Source organism: Salminus brasiliensis, chromosome 1, assembly GCF_030463535.1.
Source record: "Salminus brasiliensis chromosome 1, fSalBra1.hap2, whole genome shotgun sequence".
Taxonomy (NCBI): domain Eukaryota; kingdom Metazoa; phylum Chordata; class Actinopteri; order Characiformes; family Bryconidae; genus Salminus; species Salminus brasiliensis.
The window spans coordinates 68,646,503-68,669,248 of record NC_132878.1 but is presented as its reverse complement, the minus strand read 5'-3'; the positions used below and the strand labels follow the sequence as shown (position 1 = coordinate 68,669,248).

Below are 22,746 nucleotides of genomic sequence, written 5' to 3'. Positions count from 1 at the left end.
TTATTAGAAACACCTACCGCATGCTTCCACTCTCTGGCCACTTTATTAGAAACACCTACCGCATGCTTCCACTCACTGGCCACTTTATTGGAAACCCTTACATTATGCTTCCGCTTACTGGCCACTTTATTGGAAACCCTTACATTATGCTTCCGCTTACTGGCCACTTTATTGGAAACACATACACCTTGTGCTTTCACTCTCTGGCCACATTATTGGAAACACATACACCTTGTGTGTCCACTCTCTGGCCACTTTATTAGAAACACCTACCTCATGCTTCCACTCACTGGCCACTTTACTGGAAACATGTACACCTTGTGCTTCCACTCACTGGCCACTTTATTGGAAACACATACACCTTGTGCGTCCACTCTCTGGCCACTTTATTGGAAACCCCATAACTTGTGCTTCCACTCACTGGCCACTTTATTGGAAACCCCATAACTTGTGCTTCCACTCACTGGCCACTTTATTGGAAACCCCATAACTTGTGCTTCCACTCACTGGCCACTTTATTGGAAACACATACACCTTGTGCGTCCCCTCACTGGCCACTTTATTGGAAACACATACACCTTGTGCGTCCACTCTCTGGCCACTTTATTAGAAACACCTACCTCATGCTTCCACTCACTGGCCACTTTACTGGAAACATGTACACCTTGTGCTTCCACTCACTGGACACTTTATTGGAAACACATACACCTTGTGCGTCCACTCTCTGGCCACTTTATTGGAAACCCCTACATTATGCTTCCGCTTACTGGCCACTTTATTAGAAACACCTACCTCATGCTTCCACTCACTGGCCACTTTATTGGAAACCTCTATGTTGTGCTGCCTTATCTATTTCCATATATATATATATATATCACATTATTTTCTCTATTAATATTAGTCATTAATAGAGAATTTGTATTATAGTAAAAAAAAATCAAAGGAGCGCTCCAAGAGATGTGAGCGCTCAGATAACCAAAGTCTCTTACCTTAATTAGCCTGTTAGGGCTGTGGCTTGTTATTCAGGTGATGCAAATTGCAAAGCTTTATACACTGACTCCTTCTCCCAACAATCTTCAGCTACAAGCTCCTCACAGCAGCTGCCCAAGCCCTCTGGACTCGGGAGCAGTGGTTCACGGTTCTGCTGTGGAGAGACACCTGCAACTGCCAAATTGTATTGAGAATACATGCTGCCCAAACTTTTGCTTTAGTTCTTTTTTTCTTTCTTTGTGATACTGTAAAACAGAGATTTTAAAAAGTCTGTGATGAAATATTAAATGAATGCTGTATCTTTACCTTATCTTTATGCTTAGGTCATCTTTTGCTCTCTTAGCTATTTATAGTAACAGACCTTTTTGCACATACACACACATAAATAATCAAATGACCAATTACTTTTGAGCCCTTAAATGGGAGAATACACATGCTTGTAACATAATAGCAGCATTTATATATTTTCAGACCTCACTGTAGAAAAAATCTATAAACCATTTATACATTTTTACAAGTATTACAGTTTTTATTTATTGAGGAAATGTGTATTGGTAATTCATTCCATCATGAAAAACATACTGGAGTGTGTGTGTGTGTGTGCATATATGTGGGGAGGGCAGTGCTGAATGGGACACTGAAGCACGTGCCTGTACACCACACACACACACACACACACACTAAGTGTTGGGAGAGAGATCGGACCGTCATGGCGATAGAGGGTGAGTAAACAGCTCAGCAGTGTGATCTGGTTTCTGAAGCTTTGCTTGTTGATTTTATTACCTTTACTCGGTGCTGCAGTGCGTGCGCGCGCGCGCGCGTGTGTGTGTGTAGGGTATATGTGTGTGTATGTGTGTGAGAGAGAGAGAGAGAGAGTGGTGATCGGGGATGTGCTCGGACACATTCTCTCTCTCTCTCTCTCTCTCTTGCACGCACACACACAGCTCTTGCTGCAGTATGGATGTGTAGAAGAGCAGTGTGTGTGCTATTTGTGTTCATGAAGCTGTCCTGCGGTGCAGTGAGGTTTATCCTGCGCTGTCCGCGGTGTTCAGAGTAAACTTAGTAAAATACAGACGCTCCCTAACTCCCTGCTTCGCAGGCTGATGCTGATCCGCTCAGAGTCAGTAAAATACAGATGCTCCCTAACTTCCTGCTTCGCAGGCTGATGCTGGTCCGCTCAGAGTCAGTAAAATACAGACGCTCCCTAACTCCCTGCTTCGCAGGCTGATGCTGATCCGCTCAGAGTCAGTAAAATACAGACGCTCCCTAACTTCCTGCTTCGCAGGCTGATGCTGGTCCGCTCAGAGTCAGTAAAATACAGACGCTCCCTAACTCCCTGCTTCGCAGGCTGATGCTGATCCGCTCAGAGTCAGTAAAATACAGACGCTCCCTAACTTCCTGCTTCGCAGGCTGATGCTGATCCGCTCAGAGTCAGTAAAATACAGATGCTCCCTAACTTCCTGCTTCGCAGGCTGATGCTGGTCCGCTCAGAGTCAGTAAAATACAGACGCTCCCTAACTCCCTGCTTCGCAGGCTGATGCTGATCCGCTCAGAGTCAGTAAAATACAGACGCTCCCTAACTTCCTGCTTCGCAGGCTGATGCTGATCCGCTCAGAGTCAGTAAAATACAGACGCTCCCTAACTTCCTGCTTCGCAGGCTGATGCTGATCCGCTTAGTCAGATAAATACAGACGCCCCCTAACTCCCTGCTTTGCCGACTGCTGCTGCTGAGCTGCTCAGTCAGTTAAATACAGACGCTCCCTGATTTGCAGACTGCTGCTGCTGAGCTGCTTAGAGTCAGATAAATACAGACGCTCCCTGATTTGCAGACTACTGCTGCTGAGCTGCTCAGTCAGTTAAATACAGACGCTCCCTAACTCCCTGATTTGCAGACTGCTGCTGCTCAAAGTGAAATACATACACTCTCTAACTTCTTGCTGATGCATATATGCTTAGTCAGTAAAATACAGACGCTCCCTAAACAACAACAACAACAATAATAATAATAATATCTGTATTTGTACAAATTTATGCATGTAAAATGTATATAGACTGTTTTGCCGACTGGCCTACTTTTTATTTATCTGCATCTGTTTGCACACTACGGCTTACATAAACTGAAAATCAGGACATTAAAAATCCAGTGTTTACTGTAAATAACTGTGCAAGAGGGAAGAAGAGGGCAAAATTGTAAATGGTAAAACATTATGTCCAATCAGCTGCTTGTTGCCATGCAGTCTGTGCAGCTACACTGGTTGCCTTTTTTCTATGATTGTGTCTGGATTATGATTTGTGCAAGTGGTCAGTGTTGTAGAAGTGCAGACCGTACTGTAGTATTGATAATAATGTATCAGCATAGCGCCCAGCTGTGATGCAACAGACTGTTATACAGCAGGAGTGATACTTTACTCACCTCTCAGATGTCGCAGAGCAGCGAACGAACAGCAGTGACCCTTCAACACTGAAAACACACACACTTAACCACAACACCGGGTCACACAGCATCACAGAGCAGGAGTGTGTGAGAGAGAGAGAGAGAGAGAGAGAGCGAGAGGGAGAAAGGCCAGTTGCTGGTCTAGTAGTAGTTCTGAGACGGTGCTATAAGATTACACCAGTAGTGTAATATAATCAGAACAGAATTTACTGTATTCTTAAACTAATCCAGTTTCATCTAATCTAATTTATACACACCTTTCCTCTGTAAACTGACTCACAATATTAAGGCTGTCCAGTTACTAATGTTTTACTAAGTAGAAATAAGTCCTGTACCTGTAAACACAGTTTATTACTTTACTGGTTAAGATCACACACTTAAATAGGCTATATGGACAAAAGTATTGGGACATGTGATAATTCATTGTATCTTCCAAAATCAAGGGTATCCAAAAAGGTTTATCCTTGCTTTGAAGTTGAAGTAACTGTCTCTATTGCCCAGGGAATACTTTCTACTAGGTTTTGCAGTAGTGGTGTGAGGATTTGATTGCATTCAGCGACACAACTGCTAGTGAGGTCAGAATGTCGGATGATCACCACCCCACTTCAGCCCTAAGTCCTCAACTCATCCCAAAAGTATTGGATAGAGCACCACCATTATTCCAGAGAACACGGTTCCACTGCTCCACAGCTCAATGCTGGGTGGCTTTATGCAGCCCTCTAGCCCATGTCTGACATTAGGCATGGTGCCAATAGGCTCATGCTTATCTGCTCCAGAGAGTCCTATTCTATTGGCAGTACTTCTGTACAGGCACTAGACAAGCGCTGTGTGTGTGTGTATGTGTGTGTGCGTGCGTGTATTTGCACATCTGTGTCGGCAATGAGTGCAACTTAAAGTAGCTGAATACATTGATTAGAAAGGGTGTCCACAAATATTTGGACACATGTATAGTGTAGTTCGAACCACATTGCATTGTTTATTTGTTAGAATAAGATCATCTTTACAGATCATGATCTCATATGTCTCATATTTATAAAATAATAATAATAATAATAATAATAATATGATATGCTGTTGTTCATAGGTGTGTTTCTAGATGTGTTGTCCTTGATGTGGTGTGTGTGTGTGTGTGTGTTCAGCAGGAGGTCGAGGCTGCGGAGTGCATGAGCTCATCTGTGTGCGACGAGGTAAGAGCTCTCTGCACGTGTTGGCGCTGCTGGCACTGTTATAGTAAATGAAATGAGCAGGAGGAGCTCAATCCCCCCTCTGATCCCCCCTCCTCACCCCCCTGCCTCTGAATTATACATGCCATATCGAGTTTGGAGAACAAAATCGAGCGTCATGATTAATTCAGAGCTGAGCTTGTGTTTCTGGAGGAGGGAGCCATGTGTAAACAGTGCAGGGCTTCTCTCGCTTAACCGCTCAGATTTAAATAATCATGTCCTACTTTCTCTCCTGCAGCGCAGCGGCTCGTTACATAACACAGTCATTTAATTACAGCAGTGAGCAGGAGGCTGTGAAGATGTGCCGCCAAACAGGCCATCAGTAATATAACCGAAGAGTTGAAGCCGTTTGGCGATGGTTGCTAGGTGCTTTTTTTTTAGGGTTGAAGTTCAAAGTTTTATCAGTCTCGTTAATATTAATAGAGAAAAGCTCTGCCGTGACCCGGATTCGAACCGGGGTTGCTGCGGCCACAACGCAGAGTACTGACCACTATACGATCACGGCGCGCCACTGAGCAGGTGCTGCGAGGCGCGTGCTGCGCTGCTCCAGTTGGTTGCCATGCTGTTGCTAAGTTGCTATGAAATCCCAGACGTTTGCCTTCAGACTGCCTTTTACAATAGTAGTGATGGAGGGCTTTACACCAAGGTACCCGGATGTGTGGTCTGTTTACAACAGGCGTACTGTCCCCCCAAAAAGCATTCAGCCAGAGAGAAAAATCATCATTAAAATATACAAATGGTTCCCAAAGGAACCCTCTTTATGTAGCTGAATGTTTAGAAAGACCAAAGCAATAAAACTACAATAAAATATAACTAAAATGAAAAAATTATAAGAAATAAAATAAACCAGATTAAAAAGATAACAAAAACAATTGTGCATAAAATATAAAATATTATAATGACATAAATAAAATATATACAGTGTAGTAACGGTAACTAAAATATCCCCCAAAAAAGTTTATTAAAAAATGAACCAGCTCTGATCAGATTAAGAGGTGCCGGCTAATGGTTGAAGATTACAAGGTTAAAATGTGGCACCAGCAAGCAGAGCGTTAGAGGTTTTCAGCTCTCTGGTGACAAAAGCAGGTTTCAAATCAAGCATTTAATCATGTATTTTAGAACATCACAATATATCGTGCCACTAAAATACTTCAGAAACACAATTTGAACTTTGACATTTGAAAACGAAAACTCTCAAGCAGCTACCCTAAAAAACCCTAAAGCTAACTGTGTTAGCTAACAGTCTAATTTACTGCTAGATGTTTCTGGAACCCATTGGAAAGAAAGTATGCATATGAGATGATGTACTGAATAACAGATCAATAAAAATGATGGAATTATTCACATATACATTTATACATCTTCTTGGCTAGAAAAAAAACAGCTGCTCACAAAACCAACATATGTTAGTCAGATTGGTTTACTAGGGTATTATTTCAGCCCTTATAACTATAATTGTCAAAAATGATCCTTGATTTTTTACAAAGTATTACAAAAATAACTCAAAAGGTTGAGTTGTTTAGCATTAAATTGGCAAACAAATGCAGTTAGCTTACTAGCATCCATGTTTAGCATACATGCTAATAACATTAGCTTGCTAGCTAGGGATATTCTAAAGATTTACTTAAAAATAATATATATATTATTTTATTATTAATAATATACATTCAGGCTATAATTGGTGTTAGATGGTTGAACACAAAGTGTCAATATCAATGAAAATGTTCCTGTTGAACATCTGACTGACTTTGACTATTCAAAATATTTTATAGGGGGGAAAGTGTCCAATAACAGGGTTATTTATTTTAATGAATATTTTTAAGGTAAAGCGTAGAGTGCAGTGGACTGGGACTGCATGTCAAACATGGTGTAGGTAGTGTTTGTTAATGTTTTAAGTCATTTATCTGGAAGATGCACACAGGCTCTTGTGAAGGACACTTCACACGTGTTTGAAGTGGTCTTTTATCTTCACTTTCTACACGTATTCGCATTGACATGTAGGTATTAGCATGCTAGTTTGGGTGTGTTGAGTGTAGTGTTGGTGTGGAGTAGGTTAGGATGGACAGGCTGGCTGTATTGTGTTGTGTGGAGTATACAGGGGTGTCAGGTTAACCTTAGGCTTGTGAATTATTCACCATTGGAGAAGATAGATTGGGGACGGAAGTGTTCTGGACTCACCCGCTGCTGCAACTAAAGCAGGTAATAATAGCTTAAACAGCACAAACACACGGGCAAACCTCAGGATATTTGTGGTGCTGCTAAGAAAAGAGTGAAATCTTCAGGTTGAGGAATATTACAGGGTGACACTGCACACTGGACACCCAGGTTTGCGCTTATTTACTCTTCACTTAATGCATCTGAATAGAGTTCTAGCTAACGGGACAGGTTTGATGGTGCTTATGGACTGAAATGACTTCAGGACCTTTACTCTGCTGTGTTTCAGCTCTACATAATACCATACAAATGTTTAGCAGTAGTCATACATTTTTATATTCATATTCTATGTCAATAATAGCTCCTATTTTTTCAATTATAGCAATTAAGTGATTGACTCTCTATCTATGTGTTTCTACACCCATATATATATGCTTACATGGTTCTTCACCCATAGTTTGGGAACATAGCTGTTTGCCATTGAAAACTAGGTTCTCGGGGAAAGACTTTCCGTTTCCAAAGTACTAAACTCTAAACGCAGCAATAATGGTACCCTTTTCGGTTCTAACTAGAGCCATTTTCTAAAGAACCTGTTAAGGAATTGAACCGTTTAAACACCCAAGTGGTTCTCTGAGTTCTCTTGGTTCTATATGGCACCATTGCCTTTACAATGTACACTCTTACTTTGTGAGGGTGTATATTGAACGAGTGTCGTTCCTTTTTCCTTTTTCTTACTTCTTTACTTCTTTCTTTCCTTCTTTATTTCTTTCTTTCCTTCTTTCTTTCCTTCTTTTTTTGTTTGTTTGTTTCTTTCTTTCTTTCTGTCTCTCGTTCTATCCTCAGTGTCTCCTGAGCTGCTGGGTGTTCTCTCCTCCATCGCGGTTTTCATGGCTGTGATCGCTCTGTTTTTTCTTTACCTCAGTAACCAGCTCTCAGTGGAGCCTTCGGACAGCCTGGCCTGTTTTGAAGGCTATAAGAAGGAGCTGAAAGGTAAACATCTTTGCAGCTTGACAAGTGAAATCATCTTAAATCTAATCAACAAATTTGATCTTTCATATTTTGAGACTGCTGGAAGAATGTTATCTACAAGAGTTACAGGTTATTTATGTAACCTTTCCACTTGTTTCAAGCCCGTTTTGTGTTTTTTTAGGCAGTGGTTTAAAAATCAGAAATGCTTGAGGAATAAATAACTATATGATGGCACAGCATAAGACCATAACTATAAGTTTTGCTTCTTAACCTAAAATAGTATGCTAAGTAAACAAGTTTAACTGTGCTACAAGACTTACAAGCCTCGTAAATTCAGCAATCTGTGTGCAAAAACACAGATCCAAATACTTCACATGTGGACCTTTAGTCCCTTAAATGAGGCCTTTCACAAACCTTTAATTGGGTCAACTAGTATCTTAGCCAAGCTTGACTCTTTTGAATGCTGGGGTCCAGTACTATATAGAACTGTTTTGCGTAGTGTAATTTTATACAGTGAAAGTGTTGTTCCAGCTTTTTTTTTTTTTACTAAAGTATTTGCTATGGAATAATGGAACCTTACTAGACAAATAATACTTAAAACAGGACAATATTGTGTGATATTTTTTTCAAATATGAGAGGAGATTTCAGATGATTTCACTTGTCAAGATGAATTTGTTAAATGTTATTGAAGTAATAACCATACATATGTAAAGCATATGCTGTATGAGGCCTGTACATTTCATGAGTGTTTAATGTCTTATTATTTATTTATACACAGAGATGTTAGCAAGTTAAAGGGATACAGGAGTTTTACCATCTAATCTCCATCTGCTGGATCTGTAGCATATTACTGTATGCTACAGTTTAACAATTCCTTTACTCTATTGTGTTTTATGTTGTGTCCTCAGTTCACTGCTGTCACTTTACAACTGTAGTGTTTTACACATCCTCAGTAACAACCAATCAAAACCAACATGTGCTAAATATATTAACAATCAATGCTCAGTGCCAATTTGAGAGTCAAAATGGACACTGACAGAATCAGAACCGTGGATAAAATACAGAAACTAATAAACAGCAGAAATATATATTTAAAAAATCACTATGGAATTAAAATAAATAACTTTTATCTGTCAAAAAACACAAGAAAATCCATACCAATATGCAGGGAGTTCCAGGAACTCAGAGCAAAGTGCATGTTTGGTGTATAATCATTTTAATAAATTCTGACTGAGCAGCAGAATGATCGCTTTTCATTTATGCAAATGAGAGGAAAGAACATTTTACAATGACACTATTTCCTCTTAATTCAAACCGCATTTTTTAAAAAAGATTTTCTGATTACTTATCGTTATTTGCTTATTTAGGCCACATTCTTTTATGCTACAGTTCACATCTTATCATAAAGAATGCAAAATACCATTTTTAATTAATTTTTAAAAAGTTACATCTGTGAGTTGGAGAGCAAAATAGAGGAAAGACACAATCCGTTCATTTTCAGTAAACAAGGGCCAGGAGTGAATTTTCTTTATGTAGACACTTTCCATTTTAACGTTGTTAATTTAGATATTAATTCTAGTAATTTCACGATTTAAACGGATCATTTTAGTGGCATATTTTCTCTTACAGTCTAAGACAAGGGTGAGGGCATTGTAAAGTTAAGAAGTAATTTTTTTTGGAGAATACCAATTGTTATTTTTAATTTTTCTTAAGTTAAAAGTTACCAAGAAAAATCTGAAAATTCTTAAGATTTAGTTTTTTTTCTTAAGCAAGACGTTAAGAAAAAAGCACAACTGAGAATAATTTCTGTCTTAAGACACTTTTGTAAATCCGGCCCTTGGTCCTCAGCCAAGTGGTTTCCTGATGGTACTGAACCTGTCCTGTTCAGGGAAAGGATTATTTGTAGTATTTGATTTGTATGCTACAGATATGGCAGCTACAGATTAGAGGAAACAGTGCTCCTTTAAGAGTGAACATAAGTATAACTTATGAAAGAACTGGTTTCTTCATCAGAAAATAGTATGAGGTGAAGCAGGAGGCTCATAGCAAAGGCAGCAATGGCGTTCTTCAAAAGCTTCCAGCAAAACCTCCCCTCTGTCTCATCCATCCTGGACTCCGTGTCCAACACCGTGTCCAGCACAGTGGATGACCTGGCCACTGCCGTGAGTGACGTCACTTACTCAGTGAGTGACCAGCTAACGGAGCAGGTTAACACCATCATCAACAAGGTGCAGACTGAGGAAGAGGAACGTTTGAAGAAGGAGGAGGCCGAGGCTGGGGCTTCTTCTGTGCCTGAGGGAAAGCAGAGAGAGCAACGAAACAGCAGGCTGAGGAGGCAGGAGTCTGAGGCGTACAGTGCAGAACAGGACGGAACAGGACGGAAAAGCCACAAGACCGACAAGAGCCAGTCTAACTACAAAAGGAACGCCTATTTAGATGAAGAGGAGGAGCTAAGAGAGAAAGAGAAGCAGGAGCAGGAGAGGAAGAGTGAGGAAGAGGAGTGGGAGTGGTGCTATGCCCCTGCCAAAGGATGGTACCGCAAAAAAAGAGACCCAAACCAAAGCCAGAGTTCGGACTGTCAGAAAGGGAATGAGGATGCTAAAGAAGAAGAACCTGGAGGAGGAGAGAAGAAGGATGTAGGAAACACAGATGGATCCAACCGGGAAGATCCAGTCTCTGTAGAAACAAAGAAGAAGAAGCACATCGCTGAAGAACAGAATGATCAAGACGGCCTTTCCAAAGACACCGTGGAGACTAAGGCCTTCTCTGAAGATGAAGACCAAGAGGAGCATCCAGATAGATGCAAGAGGTCCACCCAAGACAACGCTGAAGCTGAAGATGAAGATCAGACACATCAGAAGATGAAGGGTGGGAATGAAGATGAGTCTGGCAAAAGAAGAAAGAGCAAAGACAAAAATGTTGGACAGGAGACCTGTAGAAACTCTGGATCCTCTAAATCCAGGAGAATGGACGGTAAAGGTGAGGCTGTGTACTGTCTCTGCTTTGTCTCTGGTGTGCCGTGACCTGTGGGGCTTTAACCCAACTCTGTCAATCCTTCTCACTTTAAACTGTAAGTGAATCCATCTCTGTGTCTCCTCAAGTGACCTGCAGTACAAGCTCATGGAGTAAGGGCTGTCTTGCCACAAAATATTTGCACAACACAACAGCGCCATGGTGTCAATGTTTAGACACAAACAGGTGTGTAGCAGTGCTGATATCTGCTGCTGATGATGTGTTTTTCCAAAAGGGGGTGCAGTACAGTATAGTTACTAATCCCTGATCCACTTTTTGTCGTTATTTCCGCTGCCTAGTGACTGGTGCGGTGCGAGGCTTTAACCGATTGATGAAAGTATCTCTGACCACCAATCGTGCATCCATCACAGTGGAGTGGCTAACCAAGTTGGATGATTTAACTGACAGAAAACACGTCAACCGCAGCCTAAACACTCTAATGGCCTCCTAGGTGTTCAGAGACGTCCTGTTGATTGCTGGGACTCTTCATTAATTCCAATGATGCTTGTCTTTAAACTGTACAGTATTCAATCAATTCATATTTTTTTTATCAGGATTGTTTTCTCAGTGGTTTCTGGGTTGATATGGCTTATCGAGCTCTCCAGTTGTTTGGGACTTCATTTGTAGAACTGTCACATTACACACCAGCATAATAAACCAATCAACCAATCACTGGGGCTCGCTAGCAGTTGTTTAATCCATCACATTTTTGTAAATTGAAATTAAAAAAGCCCAAAATACCGGAAAGACAAAAAAAGTTTTTACACTAGGATTTCGATTATCGCTAAAGCCAAAATGTGATGGACATAAGCAATGATTTGTCAAGCCATTAGTCACATGACTCTCTTATCAGTTGGCATAGGTGGCCGGTAACTGGACAAATGACTGCCAGGGTTATTATTAATGTAAATAGTGAATTTACTGTACCATGCATTTCTGCATCATCCGGTGGAGAAGCACAATTCAGTGATAAATCAAGAGCTTTACTTCAGCACTGCAGAACTAGCCTCATAGTCCAAGAGTAAACACACACAGGACAATATGGGGCAGATAACAAAGTGGTCAGTCTTAACAAAAGAGAGTTCTTCCAGAGTTCTCTGTGGGTTCTTTTCTATATAGAACCATAACAAAGAACCGTCTGAATGCTTAAATCTTTCTTCTCTATGATGGAAAACCTCTTGTAGATGGTTCTTTGTAGACCTTCTGAAAGAAGAGTTTCATATAGTACCAAAGTGGTTAATATCTAGTCAAAGAACCCATTTTCAGGACTCGTGACAACAGTTCCTTTTAAGCTCCTATGTTGAATCATTTTAAAAGGTTCTCCATCAATACCATATGTTTACCACAAGTAATAACCATTTAAACAGGCAAGGAACCATGCACATTGGTGGAAAACCTTTTGTATATGGTTCTTTGCTAGAGCTTTTTGAAGAAGAGTTTTATATAGCACCATAAAGGGTTCTGCTATCACTGTGAATCAAAGAACCCAGTTCAGCTAAACGTTTTGTTTAGTACTGAGAAAAGGGTTCTTTGGCTTTTAACAACAGTCATGAGTTGTCCTTTTTTTCGCAGCCATACAGAACAATTTTTTAAAGGTTCTCTATCAGTACATAGAGAAGAACCTTTCACACTGGTGGAAAACATGTAGAATGTAGAACACTGTTCATAGTTTTTATAGAACCTTTTAAAGAAGGATTCTGTATAGCACCAGAAAGGGTTCCACTATCACTGCGAGTCAAAGAACCCATTTTCAGTACTATTCAGTACTAATACTTCCCATCTTCTTATGAGCAAATACTCTGAGCACAAAGGGTTCTATATCGTACTGAAAATTAATTTTTTTGAGTGATAGTGGACCTGCATAAATCACGTGTGGAAATTGGATTAGTGAAACATACTCTTTCCTTCCCCAGACGGAAGCAGTTTGGAGAAGGGCTCCTCGGAGAGCGAGGACGAGACGCCCAAAAAGCTGAAAGACCACCAGCCAAGAGCCAATGGCTGGGAGAGCAGGGACAGATACTCGGCTGAAAACGAGGGCTACAGCAGCGAGGCCTCTGCAGAGCAGGGTGAGAGAAAGAGGCTTACACTGACTTAGTCAAATCATCTTAGTGTTTTTGCAGGTATTATTGCGGTTCTGCTGTGGTTGGGTGTGAAACGCTCCGTTCTAGAAAAATGTACCCTGTCAGAATTGCTTATAATGGCGGACAATGGAAAAGCTTCCTCACAGAAAGTTATTACACCAAGCACTTATAAGTACACTGCCTGTCTGAGACAATAGTTTTGAGCTTTTGGTCCGGTGCATATGTTTAATGTTATTTGCAAAACTAATGTTTTCAGATCAACATTACATACACTAAATTTATATACACTATAACTGCCTCTATTGTCCAGGGAAGGCTTTCTACTTAAATGTGGGGCATTGCTGTGAGGATTTGATTGCATTCAGTGACAAGACCATTAGTGAAGTCAGAATGTTGGATGATCACCACCCCACCTCATCCCAAAAGTACTGCATAGAGCATCGTCAGTCCAGAGAACACAGTTCCACTGCTTCACAGCTCAGCGCTGGGGGGCTTTATACCCCTGTAGCCTACGCCTGGCATTAGGCATGGTGCCAATAGGTTCATGTTAATCTGCATCATCTTAACATTATCTGAGTCCTATTCTTTTGGCAGTACTCTATAGGGACTAAATAAGCTGGGTGTGTGCATTCACACATAGGTGTCAGCAATGGGGCCAACTTAAAGTAGCTGAATGCATTCATTAGAAGGGGTATCCACAAACATTTGGACATAGTGTATCCACCTCTGAGAGACATGTCTAGGTTCAGTGGTCCCTCTCTGTCTCCCCATTCAGGCTGCAACACCCAGAGAACAAGACGCCCCAGTCCGTTGAACGAACTGCAGCCGCCCCCCTACCAGGCCCAGGATGATCAGCAGCAGGGTCAGTCCGAGGGCAGCGAGGGCAGTGAGGCGGAGGAAGACACTGAGAGCTACTTGAACAAAGGCTACGAGGAGGACGCTCCCAGCGAGAGCACAGCTGTGCTGGGCCCGGAGGTGAGCGACTCGTCTCGCCGCTTCAAACGCTGCATGATACTCTGACCACTGACCTCAGACACTGACCATGCACCTGATGTTCTCTGACATCAGCACTGGACACTGGACACTGGGATGTCTGCAGCGTGTTTGCCTGGAGAGCTAAACATACAGACCAACTGTTTTGATATAAATTTTGCGTTTTCTGCTCTTGCGTTTGAAATGCCGTCTCTGTTGTGTTTTCATATCAGACGTCACCATGCATGTACCTTTTTAATGGCCAAATGATTTGTGTGTCATCACCTGAACTCAGTAAACATCACATTTTACACATTCACCTATCTCATCTATTCTTTTTATTATTATCATTATTATTATTATCATTATTATTATTATTATTATTAACCATTGTATCATTTGCACCTCAATTGAGAACTGCAACAATTGCCACCCTCTGCTGGAGAAAGTTGGGAACTGCATTTCAGTGCTTCATCTGTGTTTGTGAGTTAAGTGGTAGCTTGGAGGACGGTGTGGTGGATGTTCTGAATGGGGGAGGTTCACTCTGGTTGAGTTTGGTAAGTGTGATCCCTGAGGGTGCCCGAGACAGTTTGGTGACCCTGACAGCATTTCCTTAAGCTGTACTCAGCTTTAAACTGGGCTTCAGCAGTGTGTGAGTTAGAATCAGTTCAGGACAAACAGAAGCCGTCTCTGACTGAGGAGTAACTCACACACACAGAAGCTGCAAATGCTGCATGTATTTATGAACCAGTTCACCAACAAGGGCACCCTCATGGAGTTTGTTGTGGTATATTCGTATGAACCATATTTTCTTGAAACTGTGAACCACAGGATGTATGTTCAGCAACTGTTCACTGTGCTCCTAAAACAGAGTTGCCAGTTTCACCAAAAAAATCCTGCATATATATATATATATATATATATATATATATATATATATATATATATATATATATATATATAGACAGATAGATAGATAGATAGAGAGATAGATAGATATAGACCGTAGACTATAGACTTAACTAATTACTTTGAGTACACCCTTAAAAAAGGGAGATTACATAGAAGTAAAATTGTTAGAGCATTCTTCTCATTGGTGGAAAACCTTTAGCTGGTGATTTTACATCGTTTTAGAGACACATTTACTGTACTTTTACACTCTTACCTCTCTTACTCTGAATGTAATCAGCCTAAACATATTTGGTGCTACTTTAGTTTCACACTGGAGCTCTGAGGCTAATGTAGCCAACAAGTATAACTGGAGCACTGGAGTTAACTGCCCACACTGTCTAAATAATCAGCAATCAACATTTGAATATTATTTTATATTATATTATTATAGCTAACAATTTCTTGTTAGCTATTTCAGCCTTATAACTCCAGCGGTAGTCTAAATTATCAACAACGCTCCACTGCTAATTGGTGGGGAACAAGCTTCATTAACTTCTTAGCTGCATTAGCTTTTTCTAGTAAAGAAGCAGACACCAAAAATGGCTGATCGATTTCTTGTTCGACTATCACTTTAAACTGATACGTTGAGTGATGATTCATGCTCTGTGGTTCATGGCTGATATCTTGTACTTTGAATTCTAAAAGCTTTCACAGATATATCTGTCACTCCATCCCTCCATCCTCTATCTGTCTCTTTCTGTCTCTCCCTCTTTCTCTTTATTCCCCTCACTCTTCCTCTCTCTCCTGTAGGACTCTTCAGTCGCCCCGTTGCCGGAGTTGTATGAGCCAGAAGTACTAGGGAAGTACGGCACGTTGGACGTTGCGTTTGAATATGACTCAAGCACGCAGCATCTGGCCGTGACAGTTACTGCAGCTACTGATATCCCAGCACTGAAGACCACAGGCAACATCTCCTGGCAGGTCCACCTGGTACTGCTGCCCACCAAGAAGCAGCGCGCCAAGACTGGGGTGCAAAAGGGGCCCTGCCCTGTCTTCACTGAGACCTTCCGCTTTTCCCCCGTGGAGCAGGACGCACTGGGGGAGTATGCCGTCCGCTTCCGCCTCTACAGCGTCCGGCACAGGAAGAAGGAGAAGGTTTTAGGGGAGAAAGTGTTTTACCTGACCAAACTTAACTTGCAGGGCAAAACCGCACTGCCCGTCACCCTGGAGCCCGGATCCACAGTTCCTGTAAGTGCCCCTGTGTGTGTGTGTGTGTGTGATTGCTATGGTATCTCAGACTGGTATCTCATTGCTGTTGGGTTGTTATGCTATTGCAACAGTATCTGTTCCAAGTGGTTGATAAGCTGCGCTTAGCAAACTGCTACCTCACTTAATGTAAACAGTAGAGAACCTATTATAGTCAGGGAGGAGTCTTAAAACAAACAAGACAGTGATTAGGACCAAGTACAGCCAGGAAGAGATCTCAGATCAAATCAGATGAAGATTAGGCCCAGTTACACTCAGGGTGAAGTGCAAGAAAAAAGAGACAGAGTAACGTTATGCTGTGTTCGAGTGCTGACGAAAACTGGGAACTGGGGAATACCACTAAATTGCACTTGATCAGCCAGTAAAGTCATGTGGGAAACTCTGGATTTTAGGTGATATACTAGTTTACGAGATGCAATGTATATTGCAATCTTTTAGCTTTTCCATGTTTTAAATTCAGTTTTTAATCAGCTGACTAATATTACATTATTATATGACATAATATAATGTTTCATTTGATATTTCACAATGTTTGTGAACAACTCAATGTCCTTGTTTTCTGATATCCTATGGATCTCCATGCTTAATGGGCGGATCTTCTGACAATCACTCAAGCTGAGTGAACTTGTATTTTCTAGTTCTAGGTAAATACACTCAAATGTATCATTCAAACCCTTTGCAATCAAGCTGAGAAGTCTAAGAACAAATTAGATGAATATTAGGACCAATCACAGACAGGGGGAGGCCTCAATTTCATACTAGGATCGGATATCTGTCCCAATACTAACAAAATAGCTGAACCTGGAATCAGGTAATTTGGCTTATCCACGGGGCCGATCCATTCACTGAACCCGATTCCCACACTGCTGGTATTCTAGGCTCCATTGCTCAGGATCAGTAATGAGTAACATACAGACATGATATCACAGCAAACAGCAAGACTTTCCCTAACTAACCAGCATGAACCTTTCATCAACTCTCAGCAAATAATCCAGCTCAGAAAACTGCTAAAATCCTCATACATTGCCTTCAGCAGCCTGCTCTGTTTAATCAAGAGCAGCACAGGGAAGAGGAGTGAGCGGGGAATCTCTCTCACACACAGGCACACATACAGGCAGACACGGCCAAACACTGTTTGTTTGAGTTCTAGAAGTGTCCAAAATCTATAGATTACGTAATGTTTGACAAAATATTAGCAGATTCCTGATTTAAATCCCCATCAGCCTAGAGCGAGGGGTCTCATAGGCCAAAAAAAAGCAAGGCAGATATTCAAACCAATTACAGTGAAGTGGAGAAGACTCCACTCCACACAGACAACATAGATGTGAACATAGATGTAAGCAGGAGTAGGTGTCTCAGAATAAACAGAGCGGTGATTAGAACTAATCACAGTCGGGGGGGGGGGGGGGGACCTTTCAAACTCACAGTGTTTTTGGTAAAATTGTGTCATTTTGCTTCAGGTTTTGTTCCAGTGCCAGACACTATGATAATAATAATTGACAATAATTAAGATTAGGAACGGTACAGGGTTATTTATAATTAATCATTATTTAAAATGTGAAGAATTCATGAAGGTGTGTTTTAAAAGTGTATTAATAGCACCGTTATCTGTGCGGTCATTCGCAGGGCTGTGGGTCGTTAGTGAGCGTGTCCCGCAGTGCAGGAGCTTTGTCGTATCACTCCACCGGTGAATCCTCCACTCCGGAGCTCCTTCTTGGCCTGCTCTACAACTCCAGCACCGGCCGGCTCTCTGCCGAGGTCATCAAGGGCAGCCACTTTAAAAACTCTGCCACTGACCAGCCACCCAGTAAGAACTAATGGCCAACACTCATCACTGTCTTTCTGCAGGGCACTGATAAGGCCCCGCTTCCTGTTCTTTTTCTGACTCCCGCTCCCTTTTTCTGTCTCACTCTTTCTCTCGGAATTTCCTCCATCGCTTTGCCTGGCCTGCAGGTGGCCTGTTCTGCTGTATAAAGCGCTTCGTTGGGGGGCAGTTGTATATTATGCGAGGTAAGTTACTGCCCTTCAGCTTTCTGTCCACAACTAAAGGAGAGTGGGTTTGGTGTAAAATGGCTCATTGTAGAGACTCGTGGTGGTGGTGTTGATAGGAATGAGGTGTCTTCATGACAGCACCAGAAATATCGTCATATTATTTACTATCCAGACTCACCAGTGAACCTACACACGTTACACACAAGTTTTATGTGTAATGTTGATGGTGGTAAAAAATATAGTGATACATATATATATATATATATATATATATATATATATATATTTTTTTTTTTTTTTTTTTTTTTTTTTTTTTTTTTTTTGCAGCACAACACCCTGCATGGATCCCATTTAAAAAGACTTCTTAGGAAGCAACTCTTGTCAAAACTATGGTTAATGTTTTGGGCATCAGACAGCATCATTATTCTAATTATAGAAATAATTATTAGAATATTGAGAAACAAATGGGGTTCTTTATACTCTAATATTTTGAACTGTTTACCTCTAGTAAGCCTATTAGACGATTACGAGGCTGAACACCTAAAACTAAGGTAACTGGTGGGCCTTAAGTTTCCATTACCTGTTATCTATAGTAGCTCTGTAGTGCCAGTGCTGATTGGTGGGTGATAAGCTTTCATTATTGTTAACTGCATTAACCTCATAGATAAAGAGCTAAATGCTGGGGTAAAAGCTTTCATTGCCTGCTAGCTGTATTAGCCTTGTTGCTCCACTGTTCAATAGTGGACTATATCACTGGATATAAGCTTAAGCAACACTCTTCTCCCCTCCACAGACACATACGTGAAGCTGGTCATGCTGGACTCGAAGGGAAAGGAGATGTCTAAGTGTAAGACGTCTGTTTGCCGAGGCCAGCCAAATCCCACCTACAAGGAGACCTTCGTGTTCCAGGTGGCACTGTTCCAGCTGTCAGAGGTGACGCTGCAGGTGATGGTGTACAGTCGGCGCAGCAGCATGAGGCGGAGGGAGCGGGTAGGCTGGGTTTCGCTTGGCCTCAACAGCACTACCGAGGAGCAGGAGGAGCACTGGGCCCAGATGAAGGAGGCCGAAGGCCGGCAGGTGTGCCAGTGGCATACTCTCCTGGACTCTTAGGATGGATAGCAGACTCGAGAGAGTGGACTGGGGCAGGTCACAACGTGTTGGTTTTAGTGGGAGAAGTTACTGGAAAACTGGTTATGCCGAGTGTTGAATTAGGTTTTGGTGGGTGAACCCTATATGGGAAAAGGCTAAAGCTAGCTGCTAACCCAGATTTTGATGGGAATGGGCATGAAAAATGTCAGAAAAGGCATCAAATCTAGCTTGCACCCCAGGTTGTAATGGAAGAAGGCATTAAAAGCTAAAGCTAGATTTGTACAATTTTGGTGGGAGAAGGCAGAAATGTTAAGAAATATAGTTGCTAAGCTGTTTTGGTGGAAAACAACGTTAAAAAAGACAAAAGGCTAGGTGATATTTTAGGTTTTGATGGGATAACTCACTGAATTGTTAAAAAACTGCCAAACCTAGCGGTTAACAGACAATGTTGAGGTGTAAGAAGGCATAAAGCTAACTGCTAATCTAGATTTTGGTGAGAACTGAATTAAAATGATCAGGACACTGCTAAAGAGAACCCCTCCATATTGTGCGAGACGGCATCAATCTATGCAGTGGGGCTAAGTTCTGGCATAATCAGCATTTCTGACGGATCTTTCTGCTGGATACTGGAGAAAAGAATCCATACATATGAGTTGAACTATTAAAGGGAAACTATGAGCCCTGATATTGGCGCTGAAGAGCAACCTCATTTTCACAAAGGCTATGCATCTAAACTAACTGACAAGCTGCCACTGAATTTCACCATGACTTCACTGGAAACTTGAGACTGTTTAACGACTTGCAACACTTCCTCCCTGGGGCCAGCTGAGGTAACATGATTTTCAGGTTTGATTTCAGATATGCATGAAATTTACTGCCATTGTACACAGGGACAAGCATTTTATCGCCAGCCTGCCAGTCACTCAGCCAGCGTAGGACCAACAAGCATGTGACTTTATTCTTTATTCGTACTCTTCTGGAAGGGATGTGTCCACTGTACACCACACCAGCACTGCAGCTACAGTGGGGAAAAAAAGTATTTAGTCAGTCACCAATTGTGCAAGTTCTCCCACTTAAAAAAATGAGAGAGGCCTGTAATTGACATCATAGGTAGACCTCAACAAGACAAAATGAGAAAATAAATTCTGAAAATCATTGTCTAATTTTTTAAAGAATTTATTTGCAAATAATGGTGGAAAATAAGTATTTGGTCACCTACAAACAAGCAAGATTTCTGGCTGTCACAGACCTGGAACTTCTTCTTTAAGAGGCTTCTCTGCCCTCCACTCATTACCTGTATTAATGGCACCTGTTTGAACTCGTTAACAGTATAAAAGACACCTGCCCACAACCTCAAACAGTCACACTCCAAACTCCACTATGGTGAAGACCAAAGAGCTGTCGAAGGACACCAGAAACAAAATTGTAGACCTGCACCAGGCTGGGAAGACTGAATCTGCAATAGGCAAGCAGCTTGGTGTGAAGAAATCCACTGTGGGAGCAATAATCAGAAAATGGGAGACCTACAAGACCACTGCTAATCTCCCTCGATCAGGGGCTCCACGCAAGATCTCAGCCCGTGGGGTCAAAATGATCACAAGAACGGTGAGCAAAAATCCCAGAACCCCACGGGGGGACCTAGTGAATGACCTGCAGAAAGCTGGGACCAACGTTACAAAGGCTACCGTCAGTAACACACTACGCCGCCAGGGACTCTTGCACTCTCTTGCAGTGCCATTCATGTTCCCCTGCTTAAGCCAGTACATATCCGGGCACGTCTGAAGTTTCCTAGAGAGCATTTGGATGTTCTGGAAGAGTATTGGGAGAATGTCTTATGGTCAGATGAAACCAAAGTAGAACTGTTTGGTACAAACACAACTCGTTGTGTTTGGAGGAGAGTGAATGCTGAGTTACATCCAAACAAACACCATACCAACTGTGAAGCGTGGGGGTGGCAACATGATGCTTTGGGGCTGTTTTGGGGACTAGGACGACTGCTCCGTGTACATGAAAGAATGAATGGGGCCATGTATTGTGAGATTTTGAGTGCAAACCTCCTTCCATCAGCAAGGGCACTGAAGATGAAACGTGGCTGGGTCTTTCAGCATGACAATGATCCCAAGCACACTGCCAGGGCAACAAAGAAATGGCTTCGTAAGAAGCATTTCAAGGTCCTGGAGTGGCCTAGCCAGTCTCCAGATCTCAACCCCATAGAAAACCTTCACTGCTTCACAAGCCCCAAAACATCACTGCTCTAGAGGAGATCTGCATGGAGGAATGGGCCAACATACCAGCAACGGTGTGTGCCAACCTTGTGAAGCCTTACAGAAAACGTTTGACCTCTGCCATTGCCAACAAAGGATATATAACAAAGTATTGAGATGAACTTTTGTTATTGACCAAATACTTATTTTCTACCATTATTTGCAAATAAATTCTTTAAAAATCAGACAATGTGATTTTCAGATTTATTTTCTCATTTTGTCTCTCATAGTTGAGGTCTACCTATGATGTCAATTACAGGCCTCTCTCATCTTTTTAAGTGGGAGAACTTGCACAATTGGTGACTGACTAAATACTTTTTTTTCCCCACTGTACATGTATACACAAGTGATGTGAATGCTGTATACTAATATATGGGGCTATCTACTCCAGTATGCAACTTCACGAAACACTTCTTTCCCCCAGCGTTTTTCCTGCATCAGGCCAGTCTATGCAAAAAGAGAGAAGTAACATGGTGTGAGCTGGTCTGAGGAAGTGATGACTGAGGATTTTCTCCTACCACAATGGATTTTACTCTCTCACAACTACACATGTTTTCTAAAATTAAAGTTTGCACTGGACAACACCAGTTTGCTGTGGTTTGTGACAAGTGGAAGACATTGTGTTGAACTTTGAGTATTACAGCTCAGCCTTTCAGGCCACAAATGTCAGAATCTAGGTAAAAAGAGAGGAAACCCTGTTAATGCTAGCCTTCTTGTGGAATTCTAGCAGTATGTTAGAGCTAAGATAACAGCGATGCAGTCCAATAAATTGTGGCCATTCAATTTCAAATTTGACGGTAAACACGCATGTTTGACTTTTGCTGTTTTTGCCCAGTTACTACTGAGAAAACAACCCCGATCTGAGAGTTTTCCATTTAGCATTTAACCCTTTTGTTGCCACGAACATGTAACGCTGAGTAAGACTACTCTTGCAATACTGCAGTAGTTTTACACAGTCATCAGTCTACTGAATTAACAAAACAAAGTTTTAATTTCCAACAATTATTAGATCATCTCTGAAGGCTTAGAAAGGCTTCCCCACTGCAGCACAGAAGCTTTTCCCACATTAACTGTAGTAGTGGTCAGACATGTGTGAGCTGGACTGCATCTGGAGGGAAATGCCTGCTATTTCCTGGACACAGTGTGTTTATCTCATCATGACAAACAGTCTTCTTCACTCTGTAGTCTAAACCAGTACCTCACACACACAAAAAAACACTAACGTGACACAAATATAATTCATAACTGCCTGTGTCAGTTTAGTAAAAACAAGGTACAAGATGTTCTAATTCATAGTTCACATGTTGGTGCCTTTGTGTATCGGAAATAATTGACACAGTAAAACAGCACCATCTGAACAAGTCTGGCGGTGAATATCACAGTGAAGTGCATTTGATTTTAATACATT

General features: G+C 41.6%; 1 protein-coding gene and 1 non-coding gene across 6 annotated transcripts; one reads left to right on the top strand and one right to left on the bottom strand.

Annotated features, from left to right (window-relative positions):
* Window positions 1-1,689: 1,689 nt before the first annotated feature.
* syt14b (synaptotagmin XIVb) lies at window positions 1,690-21,934 on the top strand. 5 transcript variants are annotated; one of them, XR_011980147.1, is made up of 11 exons: window positions 1,703-1,712; window positions 4,564-4,611; window positions 7,724-7,791; window positions 9,785-10,750; window positions 12,697-12,849; window positions 13,640-13,839; window positions 15,538-15,975; window positions 17,620-17,800; window positions 17,947-18,003; window positions 18,779-19,904; window positions 21,763-21,934. XR_011980147.1 is itself a non-coding variant. In XM_072688065.1 (10 exons), exons 4-10 carry the CDS (start codon window positions 9,829-9,831, stop codon window positions 19,093-19,095), a joined length of 2,268 nt encoding a protein of 755 aa, XP_072544166.1. In that variant the 5' UTR covers window positions 1,703-1,712; window positions 4,564-4,611; window positions 7,724-7,791; window positions 9,785-9,828; the 3' UTR covers window positions 19,096-20,110. The 5 variants fall into 5 exon arrangements, 4 of the variants coding, with proteins under 4 accessions (XP_072544198.1, XP_072544166.1, XP_072544184.1 ...); XM_072688065.1 differs by lacking the exon at window positions 21,763-21,934 and having other exon boundaries at window positions 18,779-20,110; XM_072688097.1 differs by lacking the exons at window positions 9,785-10,750; window positions 21,763-21,934 and having other exon boundaries at window positions 1,690-1,712; window positions 4,567-4,611; window positions 7,645-7,791; window positions 18,779-20,110.
* On the bottom strand, window positions 5,081-5,152 carry trnah-gug (transfer RNA histidin (anticodon GUG)). Its single transcript has one exon. It is a non-coding gene; the product is annotated as a tRNA-His (tRNA).
* Window positions 21,935-22,746: the final 812 nt, after the last annotated feature.

Excerpts from the sequence above, each read along its gene's own strand:
- syt14b (XM_072688065.1), top strand. The coding sequence starts at position 9,829 with ATGGCGTTCTTCAAAAGCTTCCAGCAAAACCTCCCCTCTGTCTCATCC. Across the intron at positions 12,850-13,639 it reads CGAGGCCTCTGCAGAGCAGG|GCTGCAACACCCAGAGAACA; the intron begins GTGAGAGAAAGA and ends CTCCCCATTCAG. Across the intron at positions 17,801-17,946 it reads TGCCACTGACCAGCCACCCA|GTGGCCTGTTCTGCTGTATA; the intron begins GTAAGAACTAAT and ends CCTGGCCTGCAG.